The sequence below is a fragment of the Anomaloglossus baeobatrachus genome, chromosome 6 (genome assembly GCF_048569485.1).
Source record: "Anomaloglossus baeobatrachus isolate aAnoBae1 chromosome 6, aAnoBae1.hap1, whole genome shotgun sequence".
In the NCBI taxonomy this organism is placed as follows: Eukaryota; Metazoa; Chordata; class Amphibia; order Anura; family Aromobatidae; genus Anomaloglossus; species Anomaloglossus baeobatrachus.
Window position 1 is genome coordinate 7,973,536 of NC_134358.1, and position 18,133 is coordinate 7,991,668.

At 48.3% G+C, this 18,133-nt stretch overlaps 1 protein-coding gene across 2 annotated transcripts in view; it reads right to left on the bottom strand.

The window, feature by feature from the left end:
• Positions 1-15,287: 15,287 nt before the first annotated feature.
• Positions 15,288-18,133, bottom strand: part of LOC142316916 (uncharacterized) — a 144,208-nt gene continuing 141,362 nt past the window's right edge. The window contains exon 11 of one of the 2 annotated variants that reach the window (XM_075352693.1): positions 15,288-17,532. In XM_075352693.1, coding sequence (XP_075208808.1) covers positions 16,140-17,532 — 1,393 coding nt within the window. In that variant the 3' untranslated portion in view covers positions 15,288-16,139. Of the gene's footprint in view, positions 17,735-18,133 lie in introns of both variants that reach the window. The other variant, XM_075352692.1, reaches the window with a different exon arrangement.

The following is an 18,133-nucleotide window of genomic DNA, read 5'->3' on the forward strand; positions in this document are numbered from 1 at the left end:
GAATGGCTGCGTGGCAACTCCCTGTTACTGTGACCAGCACCGAATGCTGCCGCTTAGAGGTCGAAGTGGGTGAACTAGTCATGCCCCTAAAGGAAGTTGACGCCCCTCAGGGGGTAATCCGGGACTCCCATTAGAACCAGGTTTGGGCTCGCTTTCACTTGAAGAGAATTACCAAGCCAGAATATGGCAACTCATTATCGATCTGAGAGGCTTGACTATATTTGAAGCCAATGGGAGTAAAGCTGATACTCAAGGAAGGTAAGGTCGGATATCTCTTTCAAGGAGCATTACCTAAAGCTGTCTTCCAGTGGAATGATCCTGGGTGTGATCTGATGCAAGGTCTCAGTTACATAGCCGAGTTTGGCTATGAAAGAGGTCTTCTTTTCGTCCATCATATAACCAACCACCTCAGTACCAAGGGAAGGGAAGGAAAAACAAGGCATCGGGGTTATCGCAAAGAATGGAGGCGTAGAAAGATTTTACTCATTCAGAAGCAGCATCGGGTTAAACAATGATGCTAGACCAGTGGGAGGCAAAATCTTGGAAATATTTTTGCTACCGGTAGTGGCAGAACGTTGCCTCAAATTAGTGGGTTCTTGAATCTGTCGGAAAAGGACAGAAGATAATTTTCTCCTCCTAGCCCACCGCAGAGTCTAAGGGCGGCTTTGCACGTTGCGACATTGCACGTGCGATGTCGATGGGGTCAAATCGAAAGTGACGCACATCCGGCGTCGCAGTCGATATCGCAACGTGTAAAACCTTTTTGATACGATGAACGAGCGCAAAAGCGTCGTTATCGTATCATCACTGCAGCCTCCGACATTTCCATAATGCCGGTGCAGCGACAGGTGCGATGTTGTTCCTCGCTCCTGCGGCAGCACACATCGCTGTGTGTAAAGCCGCAGGAGCGAGGCACCTCACCTTACCTGCCTCCCGGCTGCAATGAGAAGGATGGAGGTGGGCGGGATGTTTACATCCTGCTCATCTCCGCCCCTCCACATCAATTGGCCGCCTGCCGTGTGACGTCGCTGTGACGCCGCACGACCCGCCCCCTTAGGAAGGAGGCGGGTCGCCGGCCAGAGGGACGTCGCACGGCAAGTATGTGCGTGTGAAACTGCCGTAGCGATAATAATCGCTACGGCAGCTTTCACTAGATATTGCACGTGCGACGGGGGCGGGACTATCGCTGCAGCATCGATAACACATTGTTACCGATGTCGCAGCGTGCAAAGCCCACCTAAAGGTAAATTCTCCTTTCATCTCGGAGGTTACAGGATGTTCTGATGTCCGGTCTCCAGAATTTGCTCTCTTTGGGAGAGGTTTCCCCAGTTCTAGAAATTGAACAGTGCAGGGGTAATCATCCTCACTCATTTCCTGTAAGAATAACAAGTGGAACTTACAGAATTATAAACTTGAAACTAGTGCATCTCCTAAAAGAAATTCAAGATATAAAATCTACCCTCACCCTAATAGGAAGAGACTTTCTTATGGCAACTATTGACTTGCATTATGCCTACTACAATGTCCTCTTCCATCCATCCTACCAGAAATTCCTGAGATTTGTGGTCATTCAGGGCTGACAGACTCTACATTATTAATTCAACATTTTACCTGTTACGATTCCACCACTCACTGTGTCCTAGTGGTACGTGCTGAAGTGTCAGTGTTGTGAGTGACCACTAGGTCATCCGATCTGATGCTGAGGCATGTTGACTTTCTTCGACGTGTCTCCCATTCTGAGTATTTACCTTGATGTTTAGCTAGCTGATTGTGATCTGACTGTTGCCAGTCATAGCCTTAGCTCAGTGGTGTGTGGCTTGTTTATACTGCTCTGGTTTTCTCATCTTTTTCTGCCCGACCTTGGACCTTGACCATCTGTTTTGCCTAGCTCCTTTTTCTTGATCCGCTACCTTCCTGGAATTCTGACCTCGGACTGTGACCTAATTACTCTTTTGTCTTATCCCTCTGTTTATGATGAGCTCTCTTGGTATCTGACCCTGGACCTCCTGAATCCCCTGTCTCATGGTTTATCCATGAGTAGTGACTCAGCATCACATTTTAGCTCACGGATTGCCCATACGTAGTGATTCCATGTCACACTACGACTGGCCATATACTTTTCTTTTTGCCAGCATGGATCCCATTCGCACACCTTGCAATCAGATGGCAAATCTGACTCAGATAATTCAGGGTCTGGCCAAAGAGCGCTGGAACTTAGAATCGTTGCAAACACTGCTGCAGGGTCGGCTATCCAGCATAATAAATGTTTGCCTGCCATAGCTCTCTGTTGCCAGTGGCTATGATGTCTGAACCTTTTGACATGCAGTTGGTCTTCCCGAACAATAGTGCCTCTTCCTGATAAATTTTCAGGGGAGAAAAATTAGGGTATTGAAGGAGAGCTTTTTTTTCCATGCGCCCTCGGTGTTCAGAGGATGAATCATGTTTCCTACTGCAAATGGCCCTCAGACCTGGGTATTTTCTTTGTTCCTACAGGCTCCAGAATGGTCTTCTGTTGACACCTTTTTGATGCCTTAGGTTTGACCCATGACGAACCAGACAAGATCCAGGGTGCTGAGGCAAGGATCATGAACCTGACAAGGGAGGATTACAGTTCCAGACTTCGGAAAAAGAGGTGGCAGAGATATTACTACCCCATCGTTCTTATAAATATGCCATCGATATTGTCCTCAATGCCAAATTACTTAAGGCTCACTTGTACGATTTGTCTGGACCTGAACGTAACACCATGAAAGATTTTGTGAACAAAAGTTCACGGAAAGGTCATTTCCATCCTTCCTCCTCGCCTGTAGCTCCTGGGTTTTCATTTGGTAAAAAGAAAGAAGGTGGCCTCCGTCCTTGTCTCGATTTACATGAACTAAACAAAATTAAGGTTTGTTAAATTGGAAAAATTTACTTTTTCTGTTCAGGAAATTTCATTCTTGTGGTTCATTGTATTGGCAGAAGGGTTTAAGGGAAGGTGCAGGCCGTAATTGATTGGGTTCAACCTCATGACCTCAAAGCATTGTGACGTTTTCTAGGATTCGCCAATTACTATAGGAAATGTATTAATTTTATTTATTAAATCGTTTAACCTCTCATTGATCTTACATGTCAGGAGGTTGATCTTAAGGTTTGGTCAACAGATGCGACTGAGGCTTTTAAAAGATTGAAAATGTTTTGCATCCACTCCTGTTAAAGGGAAGGTGTCGTGTTTTTTAACTTTTATATTAATAATAGTGATTATGAAATCTATTATTTTAAATACAAACTTAAATTCACTGTTTATTTAGTTTTTATTTAATTCTATTTTTACTGAAACACTGGGGGCTGCCATCTTGGATTTGTTGTGTGTAACTCAAATACGGCAGACCCTGTGCATTAGGGCTCATAGTCGCGCTCCAACTCTATCTTTTACACTGAGACTGCTTCCTGATGTGAGCTGGACACGCCCCCTTGGCTGTCCAGATCACAGCTTTGGGAGGAGACTGCCGCCATCTTTGTGGAGCCCACAGCGTATGCTGTGTGCTGCACTTTCTCCCTGTCGCCTGCTCTGTGCTCAGCGCTATTCGAGCTGTGACAGGAGTTGACAAGACAACAACCTCACAGGAAGAGGTATAGAGAGCGGAGATCAGGAATGGGGTAAGTATCGGTGCCGGGCAGCAGTAATTGTGTAGCGCCCCATGGGGCAGGGGTTTTAACCTACTCGTTACCGGGCCGGGGGTAAAGATCCTCTGCGTCGTCATGGGATGGCTTGGCCTGGTTCCGTTGCCCCGAGGTATACAGGAAGGGAAGGAAAGTCTTAAAATGATTGTGACGCCACCTGCGGTATGTGGCCAGGTAGCAGTCGCCGCTGCTATCGCTGTCCTCTGGGGCAGATGTCTCTGCAGCTAGGGGAGATTTGCTTCCCGCAGGTGAAGCTAGACCCCAGGGATAGGATGACTGTGGAATGGAGTGTTACGTTGGGGGTGCAGGGCTGAGGGTGACGACAAGAACTGGAGGACACAGGTTAGAATCTCCCTTACCTTTTTACTGGTATCAGGTGAAGTCCACCAGTTGGTGGCCCAGTCAGCCTGGAAGCAGCAGGGGAGTTTCTCTCTTCCCGGTACTTGTAAGCTTTCTTCTGTGCGCAGTTGTAGGTTGCTGTGGCCTGTAGCTGCACAGCATCCCTCTTTCTAACTGTGTTAAGTTTTCCATCTGATGGGTAGCTTGAGCTGGTGCTGGAGCCCATTCTGTAGCAGTGGCTCCTGGGCTCTTTCTTGCCACTTCGCCTCCGGATTTTAGGTGAGCCAGAGAAGATGAACTCTTCTGCCCTCCGGCGCTACTACTGGACCGTTAGCACCCAGTAGCCTCGGACGCCGGTGTCCCGGTCTATGCGCTTGGTCCTGGAGAGCTAGCAGCTCTCAGACAGCGACCGTTCTCCTTGCTTTCTACTACTGTTCTGAGGTCTGGCTTCCTGTTGGTCCTTAATCCTTCCTCCAAATCAGTAAGTCCAGAGAGACTCCCTTTAACACAGGTTATGAGCTCCCCCTACTAGTCCAGAGTAGGAAGTGGTGTTCCATGTTAGTGTACCTGGCAGAGACTTTCCCACTGTTTCCAAGCATGGCAATGCTCCCAGTGATGAGAACAACGCCACTGTGGCTACCAAGACCACTGGGGTGCCACAATCACACCTTAACTGATCCTGGTATGCTGCTCCCCCTGCCCCCACTCCCCCCCGCTAACCTCCACCCACCCTCCCCCGCGTGTGCTTGCCTCAGGCCTCTGCTCCTGGCAGCTCATCACTCCTCTCTGATCGCTGATAGGAGGAACAGCTGAGACACTAGGCTGACAGGAGAGGCTGCCGGGGACAGAGGTCTGAGGTGAGTGTATGCGGCTGGGAGCACTGATCGCAATGTGACATCTGTAGTGCAGTGCCGGGCTCAGGCTGCAGATCGCCCCTCCTAGCCGCATGTCACCTCAGACCTCTGATCCCGGCCGGCAGCTTTTCTCGTCAGCCTGGTGTTTTGGCAGTTTCTCCTCTCAGCACTTAGAGTACAGTATATGGGGCACAGGAATATGGGGGCACAGAAATATGAGGGCACAAAAATATGAGGGCACAGAAATAGCGGGGCTCGAAATATGGGGGCACAAGAATATGGGGGATCAGAAATAGGGGGGCTCAGAAATATCGGGGCACAATATATGGGGACACAGAAATATGGGGACTTAGGAATATGGGGGCTCAGGAATATCAGTGCACAGGAATATGGGGCATTTTGTAGAGCCTCTGGAAGTGCCTAAACGGCGGAAACCCCCATAAGTGACCCAATTGGGGAAACTATACTCCCCAAGGAATCTATTTAGAGGTATAGTGAGGACTTTAAACCTACAAGTGCTACACAGAATTGTATCATGTTGAAACGTGAAAATGAAAAAATGAATTTTTCCCACAAAAATGTATCTTTAGCCCCAAATTTGTCATGTTTACAAGGGTAACTGGAGAAAATGGACCATTCATTTTGTTGTGCATTTTTTCCTGAGAAAGTAAATACCCCATGTGTGGTTGAAAACTATTTTTGAGGCACAGTACAAAGCTCGTAAGGAAAGGAGCACCACAATTTTGTTGTAATGGTTTGCAGGTGCCATGTCACATTGGCAGAGCCCCTGAGGTGCCAGGTCTGCAGAGCCCCCCATAAGTCATGCCATTTTACAAACTACACCCCTCAATTAATTCATCAATTAATTTGCTGTGAGCAAATTAACACCACAGGTACTTCACAGAATTTTACACCATTGGGTGGTGAAGAAAAAATAATTAGTTTTGCTACAAAAAGTTTCCCCATGTGGGGCTAAATGAGTAAAAATAAAGAGCACAAATACTTGGCACTCAATAGATGAAGAAACAAATTTTGGATTTTTTTTTTTATTGAGTAAGCTTGATCAGATCCATCACAGACATAGACCGTCATCAGCGTGCTGAGAAAACAAAGTAATAAAATCATGGGATTCAAAAATAGAGTATCATGTCATAAGCCATAAGCATGAAATAAAACGCTGGAGGGAAGGAAACTTTTTGTTTTGTCAAGTCCTTATCCTCCATGATCCTCTAGCTACAATCACTCCACCCTTTTATCTCCTCCCATCCATTGTTTCCTTCCCTCCAGCGTCATATTTTATGCTTATGCCTTATGACGTGATACTCTACTTTATTTTTTAATCTCAATAGTGGTGAATATTTCATCTAGCTTTCTCAGCATCTCTGAACTATCCTACAAAAGGGACTATCATTTTGCCTACCGCTATAATACCTTCAATCTCGACATGGACCTCAATCATTTTTACCACACATTACGGCTTAAAGCCAACTTTGCGAAATCTCCCGAATCCACGACCTCCACTCTCTTGCCATCAGCCATGATTACAGCGGCACAGTTGGGACTTCGTAAAAAGAGTTCTTTCAGACCCCCCCACAGGCTCCCATACTTTAGAAACATTTATTAATTTTGTAGATTCTGAATTCCAAATTCTGAGGAGAGACATTGAACTCGGCCATCTACACTGCCTCACGAACCTGTCTAATACTGGCCAACGAGCCCTAAGAGCATTAAAAAAAAATAAGGAGTTGGTCATTAAACCTGCAGACAAAGGTGGAGCCATTGTGGTCATGGACCGTTCAGACTATTTAGAAGAAGCATTGAGACCATTGAGCAATCCCACTGTTTATGAACCATTTCGCTGTGACCCTACGAGCCAACCAGACCGCAATATAGATACTGTTTTATCGAAATATTTAAATAGTAACGTCATTGACCAAAAAACTTATGAGTACTTACGTAACATCCCATTACCCCTGTCTTTTCACCCTACCCAAAATCCACAAAAGACTTGGCAAGCCACCCGGAAACCCTATTGGTGCCTCTACGAATTCTTTGTTATTACTTTTTCAATTTCTTTTTAGAAAATCTTGACCCCCCTCCTCATCAAAACCACCACTTCCTTCATTCTAGTCACTGGCACTTTTCTCCAAATCATTTCCTCTCTGGGTCCCATTCCCATTGAAGCCCTATTGGTGACACTTGATATAAATAACCTTTACACCTCTGTCCCCCATGACAGGGGCATTTCTGCAGGACTTACTTTACCATTCCACCCTAGACTCCAAGACTATCTGCCTCTGCATGGACCTTCTCATACTTGTACTTACTGAAAACTACTTCATCTTTCAGGACCAATTCTGTTTACAGAGACAAGCCACCGCTATGGGCCCCAATGTGGCCCTTCCATATGCAAATTGCTACATGGCTTCATTCGGGGAAGCTATAGTCTATCCAAATCCTCTGTTTAAACAGCACTCATTGCTGTGGAAAAGATACATTCATGATATCTTCTGCATATGGGGGGCCCACTAGAAACTTTGTGTGAATTCTTTCAGGTATTGGATACCTCATGGCCAGGCCTCTGGTTCACCCTCTCTTTTGTCCTTAACAAGCAGAACTGCTTGGACATGACCATTACTAAGGGCATAGACGGGACACTAACCTCTGATCTTTTTGTTAAAGAAACGGACTGGAATACTCTCTTGCACTTTGATAGCCTTCCCCCACTACCCATGAAACACTCCATCCCTACATCCCAATTACCAATTACAGCGTATCTCCAGAATAGTATATCCAGTGATACGCACACAACACATTGGGGAGATGAAAGAGAAGTTTACACAAAGAGACTACCCTATAAACATCCTATCCGAACGCAGTGTGAAAACTCGCCCCAAACCACGCCCTAAAAATGAGAATCGTATCCCATTCCTGCATACGTTTCACCCATACGCTGTTGTCGCGGGCGGAGGAGGGGACGCCGCGCTCTCCCACTGCTCGGGTCTGGCTGCCGCTGCGGCTGCTGCGGCCTGCTGCTGCCGCTGCTCAGTGGCTCGAGCGATGGGCCGGATCACGGGGACTCGAGCGGCGCTCCTCGCCCGTGAGTGAAAGGGGATTGGGTTTTGGGACAGTTTATTGTCCGTGACGCCACCCACGGTTGTGGTGATTTAGTGGACACCACCGCTGCTCTGTCTGGGGGGCCCGGGAAGGATGGTATGGAGCAGCCAGTTGTTGATTTGCCCCTCCGTGGGTAGGGGGGTTTGGTGCTCCCGGGGCCCGGTGATGGGGTTGGGATGGTGGACAGGTGGGTATGGGGCCTGTGGAGGTGCAGGGGCGCAGGGGCAGCGCTGTGCCGCACGGCACTGAGGTACTCACTCAGCCAGTAAACACGACACAGTTCTCGGTAAACAAACGACTGGTTGGACGGGTCCCTCGGACGGTTACGGTGCTGCGGTTCCCTGCAGTTAGCGGTGACGGTCTCTTCCCTGCACCTATGTAAAGTCTTTTGGTAGCGATGGGTCCCCACCGGTTACCCGCTCCCCGACCTGGATGTGAGCCGGAGGAGCCCCTCTGTTGCCCGCAGGCGCTGGCCCTGGGAAACTGGTGCCTTGGCGGTGGCGGTGTCTCCCCTTAACGGTCGGACTGTTGCCTTCAATCGGGACTTGGTTGTTAGGAGACAGAGGTCCCCTTCACTGACGGATTTGGCAAATTATGGTGACTCCTAGCCTTGCCGGGATCCGAAAGGCCCCTGCCCTGGTGCTGACTGTTCTTCGTATACTGCTCCGGTACCGCCGGGTCACCACCCGTCCGCGGTCCTTCCAGCAACCTCCAAGCAGTCCCCCTGCAGACTATCACCGCCGTCTGCTGACCTTGCTGTCTCAGTCCGGGGCACACACCCGGACCAACTTCAGGCTTGCTTAACTGTCACTTTCTTTCCACTTCAGCTTCTCTCCTTTGCTCCTCTACCACTTCACTTCCTTCTACTTTCACTTCCTAAACTCATCTGCCTGGTTCTCCCGCCTCCAGGGCTGTGAACTCCTCGGTGGGCGGAGCCAACCGCCTGGCCCACCCCCTGGTGTGGACATCAGCCCCTGGAGGAAGGCAACATGGATTTTAGGTTAGCCTAGGTGTACCTGCCGGGAATGTGCGGTGCATGAGATGTTGTGACCTGTGACCCCTGGCTTGCCAGGGCGTCACATTCCCCCTTAGCAAAACGCAGACCGTCCTCGGGCTGCCCGTCCAACACCGGTTTTATTTTTCTTTTGTTTTTCTGTAAGATAAAAAAAAAACGGTAACATATATACAATTTATGACATCATCCCACATCGGGAGGTTCGGTTCTTAAACGTTACGGTTTTTAAACAGTTAACGGTTACGGTCTCCGCTCTCTCCCACCCAAGTAACCTGGCCCTGATGCTGCCCCTAAAGCCCAGGCAGCACCCCTTGACCCCAGTCCTGAACCAGTTACCCGAGCGGGATCTGTCCTTCCCCTCCAGAGGGTAGCCACCGGTTCCTGTGGTGGCTGGGCCCCAGCCTGCTCTGCTGTGGGCCCTCCCTCCAACCTGCCTCTCCGGAGGCGGTAAATGCAGAAACGGTAACGGTAACACAACTTATTTACAAGCCACTAGCGTCTGTGGTTGCCCTGCAAGTTCACGGGCTTGTCCATAGAAAGTTCTCTATGCAACAATTTTCAAGCGGTCCCCACGGGGACAACGATGCCGGCAACGGCCGGTTTCCAAATCACGGTTGAATCAGGTGACTGTTCGGTAATCAATTTCTCTTATCATTATCTGCAGAACTTTCAAACAAACACACTTATGGTCCCAACGGGGACTGGACAACGGGTTCCGCTGTCCTACTCAGGGTCTTCGACTTCTTCTGGGGGAGGAGGTGCAGCACTCACACGGGATTCTTGGCTGCCTCTCAACTTTGCATCTAGGGCAAACCACACCCTCTCTCCACAGTGCCGGGTGTACTGCACTATGTCGCCCGGCATCAAGTTACGACCGGGGTGCTCCTCGGGCACGTGGGCATTCACATCCCGCCGGGCTATAAACACTTCGGCCTCCAGGCCCGGTTCATAAATAAACCCATAGCCCCGGCGGACATCAAACCGCCTCACCTGTCCCTCATACAGCGGGCCCCGGACACGGAAAGTCGCTTGTCTCAGACTCTCCTTTTCTCTGATTGCACGGGCCACCAGCTCCGCTTTCTTCCTCTCCCTCTCACCGATCTCCAGGCCCAACGGTACCGGCTCCCTGTCCCAGTACGGCGCTGCTGCGAGCTCCGGCGCACGGGTCGGGCCCCGCAAGACCTGTTTGACATTGCCCACTGCTGGTACTCTGGGCGACAGGTCCCGCGGTGACTTGGCCTTAGACGCTGCCTTGCATCGGCAACCCGGCGCAACCTCAGCCGAGGTGTGGGGGATGGGCACAGGGGCTTTCCGCAGTTGGGCCTTCGGCACGGAGCGGGTCATCGGCTCCGGCTCAGGGACTTTCTCGGGGGACGCCTCCGGTTCCGTTTTCGGGGCTTTCCAGGGCAGCACCTCCGGTCGGCTACGGGCTCTGGCTACAGGTCGGCCCGCCTGGGCGGGCAAGCTGGGTATCGCTACCGGTTGCGGTGGTAGCGGGCCTAATGGCGGGGTCACGGCTTCCGAGACGGGTGGCGAGGGAGGCAGCGGGGGGAGAGGGCTTGGACCGGGTCCCGCAGCCGCGATGACTGGCCCTTCAAGGGCATCGGAGCGTGGGTCACTCACCCTCCCTTCCTCCGCTTCCTCCTCGCGTCTCCGCACAGTCGCTATAACGTCCGCCATGTCGGTCTCCCACTCCTCCATGAGGAGCTGCATCTTGACCTGCAGCCTTTGATAGAGCTGCGCGGTCCAGATCTCCACCCACGCCGCGGTTCCAGGCGCGGGGGCTACGGTGCTGCGGGACGGCATCCACATGTTGCTGGCGGCTTCTCCCAGGAACAAGATGGCTGCAGGGTCCTGGCGTCCCTGCTTTTATAGCCGTGCTCACATGCAGCTCGCCGCCATTCCGTCTCCTTCAGCCTCTTTTCGGCCCCTCCTCCATCGGGGCGGGGTTTTGGCCTTCGCGCCTCTACTACTCGAGAAGACGCTTGAGCGGGAACTTTTCGCGCCAAAGATGGCGACTTCCGAAATTTTTCGGCCGGACACCTCCGGCGGTCACAAGGCGCACCTCTACCCAACGGCAGAGCGGTAAGATCCTGTTCGTGATGCCAAGTTGTCGCGGGCGGAGGAGGGGACGCCGCGCTCTCCCACTGCTCGGGTCCGGCTGCCGCTGCGGCTGCTGCGGCCTGCTGCTGCCGCTGCTCGGTGGCTCGAGCGATGGGCCGGATCCCGGGGACTCGAGCGGCGCTCCTCGCCCGTGAGTGAAAGGGGATTGGGTTTTGGGATAGTTTATTGTCCGTGACGCCACCCACGGTTGTGGTGATTTAGTGGACACCACCGCTGCTCTGTCTGGGGAGCCCGGGAGTGATGGTATGGAGCAGCCAGTTGTTGATTTGCCCCTCCGTGGGTAGGGGGGTTTGGTGCTCCCGGGGCCCGGTGATGGGGTTGGGATGGTGGACAGGCAGGTATGGGGCCTGTGGAGGTGCAGGGGCGCAGGGGCAGCGCTGTGCCGCACGGCACGGAGGTACTCACTCAGCCAGTAAACACGACACAGTTCTCGGTAAACAAACGGCTGGTTGGACGGGTCCCTCGGACGGTTACGGTGCTGCTGTTCCCTGCAGTTAGCGGTGATGGTCTCTTCCCTGCACCTATGTAAAGTCTTTTGGTAGCGATGGGTCCCCACCGGTTACCCGCTCCCCGACCTGGATGTGAGCCGGAGGAGCCCCTCTCTTGCCCGCAGGCGCTGGCCCTGGGAAACTGGTGCCTTGGCGGTGGCGGTGTCTCCCCTTAACGGTCGGACTGTTGCCTTCAATCGGGACTTGGTTGTTAGGAGACAAAGGTCCCCTTCACTGACGGATTTGGCAAATTATGGCGACTCCTCGCCTTGCCGGGATCCGAAAGGCCCCTGCCCTGGTGCTGACTGTTCTTCGTATACTGCTCCGGTACCGCCGGGTCACCACCTGTCCGCGGTCCTTCCAGCAACCTCCAAGCAGTCCCCCTGCAGACTATCACCGCCGTCTGCTGACCTTGCTGTCTCAGTCCGGGGCACACACCCGGACCAACTTCAGGCTTGCTTAACTGTCACTTTCTTTCCACTTCAGCTTCTCTCCTTTGCTCCTCTACCACTTCACTTCCTTCTACTTTCACTTCCTAAACTCATCTGCCTGGTTCTCCCGCCTCCAGGGCTGTGAACTCCTCGGTGGGCGGAGCCAACCGCCTGGCCCACCCCCTGGTGTGGACATCAGCCCCTGGAGGAAGGCAACAAGGATTTTAGGTTAGCCTAGGTGTACCTGCCGGGAATGTGGGGTGCATGAGATGTTGTGACCTGTGACCCTTGGCTTGCCCAGGGCGTCACACCTACATCTTACATAGGGCCCTAAGAAAGAACTGGAATATTCTTCAAACTGTTTACCGACGGGTGAAGGCGTTTCAAACACCTTTTCTCCCATGCTTTAAAAGGGCACCAAATTTAAAGGATAGCTTGGTCAGGACTGATCTGGGACCAAGCTCCTCTCAACCCAGACAATGGTTCCTACAGAATCCAAAAGTGGGAACTTTTCCATGTCTCCACTGCAATTAGTGCAACAATGTCCTGAAAGGCGACACTTTCCATCACCCACATACAGGCAAGAGATACCCAATCAGAGATTTTTTCACCTATGATACATCTTTTGTGATATAACTGATTAAATGTCCCTGTGGTCTGATTTACAATGGTGAAACAACGCAACCCATCAGAGATAGGATTTCCAAACATAAGTCCACAATCTGTTGCAAAAAATACTTTACTACTGGTTCCCCATGAGATTTTAAGTACTCGAACAAGTACACCCCCCTCAAAGGGATGGTGACCGAGTCCGACTATTGAAACGTAGAGAGGCATACTGGATCCTCGAATTACAGTCCCTGCATCCCAAAAGTCTCAACAGGGAGTATGATCTCCAATCCGTCCTATAATGTCATTTACTTATGTTTATACGCCATAACTTACCCTTCATTCATGCCTTATTCTCCACTAAGGCTGATTTCACACTTGCGTTGAACGGCATCCGTTGCTATCTGCTGCCTTGAGGAATTATGGTAACCGTTGCAGGAAACTGTTTTATTCCTCATAGACTTCTATAATCTACGGATAGCAACGGTTGGCCTTGCGTTGCATCTGTCAGCCGACGCTGCGTTGCATCCACCTGGCGGATGGAACTCTGCATGTAGCGTCTTTCTGCGCTTGGCAGAGCGTCAAAAAAACTCAACCAGCAGGATTCCGTCAGCGTCCGTTGTTTTTATAATGGACGCCTATGGTGGCGGATTCCGTTAGAATCCGTCATTTGACGGATTCCGTTAACGCAACAGTCTTTACACAACTGCGCATGCCCAGATGTGTAAAGTCAAGAAGGAAAAACTATAATGGATTGCGTTATTTTGTACGATCCGTTGCATCCGATGTGCCACTATATGCAACGCATGCGTTGCATCCGTCACACAACGCAATGCTACGGATGCCGTTCAAGGCAAGTATGAAACTAGCCTATGAGATTTCCATCATAGTTGCATTTATCCCATGTATATTGCATGTATTTTGGACCTTTCAGCCATGGATGGAAATCTATACATATGCTACAGCCCCCAACGCTGACATCATCCCCCTTGTCAGCACCTGATACTTCTTGCTTCTTTCCCCCGACCACACAGCGGTGGACACCGCGATCTACACCAGCGCTGCTGTCACTCACAAGCTGAGCAGGCCATCTACACTGGTAAGAGTTCTCCACCCAGTCTGTTACCGGACACATGCACTTTAGCCAGGTCCTCTGCCTCCATGATTAGCTACAATCACTCCACCCTTTTATCTCCCATCCATTGTTTCCTTCCCTCCAGCGTTATATTTTATGCGTATGCCTTATGACATGATACTCTACATTATTTTTTAATCCCATGATTTTATTCCTTTGTTTCCTCAGCACGCTGATGAAGGTCTATGTCTGCGCTGTATCCGGTCAAGCTTGCGCAATAAAATACCAGTTCCTTCAACTATTTGAGTGCCAAGTATTTGCTCTTTGCTACATATGGGACTGGATCCTACTTGAGCACCTACCACACAGAAGTGCTGTGTTTATCCACAATAAAGGGGTCAAAGAGGCACCAAAATGTGTCACACAATTTCGGCTAAACGTGGCAATACCTCACATGTGTTAGTACAGTGCTGCTCAGCCATGTGGTGAGGCTCGGGAGGGAAGGAGCGCTTTTCAACTCTTGGAGCACAGATTTTTCAAGAATAGATTTAAGACACCATACACAGAGCCCCTCAGTGCCAGAAGAACAAAATCCCTCTCAAATGTCCCCATTTTGGAAACTACACCCATGTGGGAATTTCTGTAGAGGTGTAGTGATGATTTTGACTCCATTGGTGTTTTCCAGAAAGAAACAAGCAGTGGAAGTTCAGTGAAAATTGCAAGTCTGCCATTGAAGTGCCCATACATTGCAGTGCCCATACACTGTAGTGCTTGTACATTGTGCTCAGCTCATCCTTCGGGAGACACGCGCCCTGTCAATTAAGCAGGCTCTTCTCACTACAGTAATGCCAAACCTATACTCTGTGGTTTAGGCACACTGTGGGGCTCAGCAGGGAGGGATTTAGATTTGAGACTGCAGGTTTTTCTGGATTTCTTTTGTGGGGAGAAGAGCCATTGCACCTTTCCAGAGCCTTTGTGTTATCAATAGCCTGAAAACCCCCTATATTTCCATTGACAGTTCATGGACCTGAGTGGGGACTTTTTTTTGTGGATTGAGTTGAAGCTTTATTGGTAACATTTTATTATCACATTTATCGTCTTATCTACGCTGAGAACTTACATTGCGGTTTCCAGTTTTGCGGGACGAGTTGATGTTTCTATTAGTATCACTTCCAGGAGCATAATATTTTTGGATAATTTTTTATTCCTATCTTTTTGGAAGGCAGTATGAACATATTATTTTCATTTGGGGTTTTCTTTATCCTATGACCAGTGTGAACATGCGCTTATAAGTTGCATGTATACCAACTCATGTTCCGGCTCATTTTTTTTGCTTCTTAGTAGTCTCTTGTACTCAGTACAAATAGGGTGTGACCCCTTTACACTGAGCTGAGCATTTTACCTATAGGTAGTGCTCGCTCATCACTAGTACAGAATACACAGATTTCTAGCAAGTGTTGTCCTTTGTGGGATTTGAACCCAGGACCCTAGCACCACACAAAGCAAGTGTGCTAACCACTGAGCCACCGTGATGCCCTTGGAGTAGAAAAATAAACATTCAGGCAAATAACATTTCTTCTAGAACAAGTGTCTATTTAAACAAGCATTTATTTGGTCACAGGACCAGAAGACATATTTGAGCAAAATGTAAAGACGGAGTTTAACCAAAAAGACCCGATAATGACTGCAGAGCATAACGGTGGAAATATTATCCTCTGGTACAGGTTATCAACCTAAAATCCACTATTAATTTTTCATTATACCAGAGGCTGCTTGAGGAGAACGTGAACGCATCTGATGTTGAGTCTGACAAAGTAAACCTTAAAATACGACAATCACCATTAAAAAATAAGATTACAGGAGGGCCTTGAACAGCAAGTCAAAGCGTGTGTCCATCAGGATCCTGGCGAGAGGCAAATCCCATATACAAGACAGGGAGGTCTCATTCACACTTGTGGACTTTAGATACTATATCGCATCATTATTTTAAATTCAAAATTTCAAGAGTCGCAAAACTATAGAAAAGTGTAATGGAAAGATGTGAAGGTCTTTCATGTATTGTCAAAGGGGCATCACCAGGTATTTGCGCCACAGAACGAAATGGCAGATCTGTAATTGTTCTTTTTTCTTCAGTTTAACCAACTTCATCTTGAATTGAAGCGCAAATCAGAATATTTCTACAAATTACATTTGCATGGGGTGTCCTTACTTTTTCACTATGTCATCCTGTAGTGTTCTGCAGAGTAGATGAATTTACAAACAGAGTAATAAGTAGTGGTTGTAGCAAACAAAGCTCTTGTGTACCTCCTAATAGACAATTATTTTCTCCATGGATCCTGTTTTTTGAGGGATCCAAGCTGATTCTACTAAAATCGTTTTCTGCTCTTACAGCATTTCCCACATTCTAACAAAAATATACGCAAATTATAAAATATAATCTACTTGTAAATCATTTTGAAAATCAGCATGGCTTCTCTCCCGTATGTGACTTTTTAGATGTTTCATGACACTTGATTTACCTGTAAAGCATTTCCCACATTGTGGACATGGATACGGCTTTTCTCCTCGGTGAATTCTTTCATGTATAACAAGATTTGTTTTACCAGTAAAGCATTTTCCACATAGTGAACACGAGTACGGCTTCTCCCCTGTGTGCGTTCTCTCATGTCTAAAAAAACTTGAATGTTGTTTAAAACATTTCCCACATACTGAACATGAATACGGCTTCTCCCCTGTGTGGCTTCTCTCATGTGTAACAAGATTTACTCTGTCTTTATAGCATTTCCCACATTCAGGACATGAATACGGCTTCTCTCCAGTGTGAATTCTCTCGTGTGAAGCAAGGTTTGCCTTTTCTTTAAAATGTTTCCCACATTCTAAACATGAATACGGCTTCTCTCCAGTGTGAATTTTCTGATGTGTGACAAGTTGTGATTTTTTTATAAAACATTTCCCACATTCTAAACATGAATACGGCTTCACTCCTGTGTGAATTCTCCCATGTGAAATAAGATTTGCTTTATCTGTAAAACTTTTCCCACACTCTGAGCATGAAAACGGTTTCTCTCCTGTGTGAGTTTTCTGATGTGTGACAAGATGTGTTTTACTTGCAAAATATTTCCCACATTCTGAACACAAGAATGGCCTCTTTCCTGTGTGACTTTTCTCATGTGCAACAAGACGTGATTTACTTACAAAATATTTGTTACATTCTAAACATGAATACGGTTTCTCTCCTGTGTGAATTCTCTGATGTGCAACAAGATTTGATTTTCGTGTAAAAAAAGTACCGCATTCAGAACATGAAAACGGCTTCTCTCCTGTGTGCGTTCTCTCATGGGTAACAAGATGTGATTTATCTATAAAGCATTTTCCACATAGTGAACAGGAATATGGCTTCTCCCCTCTGTGGCTTCTATCGTGGTTAACAAGACTTGTTCTGTCTTTAAAACATTTCCCACATTCGGGACATGAATACGGCTTCTCTCCAGTGTGAATTCTTCCGTGTGAGGCAAGGTTTGCTTTTTCTCTAAAACATTTTCCACATTCTGAACATGAATATGGCTTCTCTCCTGTGTGAATTTTCTGATGTGTAAGCAGATGAGCTTTAGTTACAAAACATTTCTTACATTCTGAACATGAATACAGCTTCTCTCCTGTGTGAATTCTCTGATGTGCGACAAGATTTGATTTTTTTGTAAAACATTTCCCGCATTCAGAACATGAAAACGGCTTCTCTCCTGTGTGCATTCTCTCATGGGTAACAAGTTGCGATTTAACTATAAAGCATTTCCAACATTTTGAACAGGGGTACCGTCTGTCCACTGAGGGAATTCTTCCAATCTGTGACTGGTCAGGAAAAGGTTCTTCATAATTAGGAGGATTATACGATGGCTCTGTACTGTGAAGTCCTGGATGTAGATTAAGGGTGATGAGGTTTTCTCCTGAGGAATCCGCCATGATATCTCCATCTTCTACTTTATACATAACTTTTTCCTCATCGTTCTTACTTAGATTCTCTGTTAGGATTAAAAATAGATTTTTTAATTTATGTTTCAAGCCACAGTCTAGACAAACGTATAACATTATTAGAACACTGTAAACAATTTTTATGTATCTTTAGGGTCAAAAGTCAGAAGTAGATCCGGAAGGAGAAATGTAAGCTAGAGATGAGCAAATAAACTCTGAGGATCCTGATCCAGTGGCCACATCTGTATTCCGTGACTACCGGATTGTCTCATACTTGTTGGTTTTCCTGATTCCTCATTTACGCACCCAGCGTCATGTGCATCAGGCCACAATGAAAACAGCACATACCTCTGACAAATCAAGAGGGGAGATGAGGGATACCGGAAGGTAGGAGGCGTTACATAGTGAAGGCAGCAGAAGTGCAAGCGCAATTAAGGTGGACACAGCTG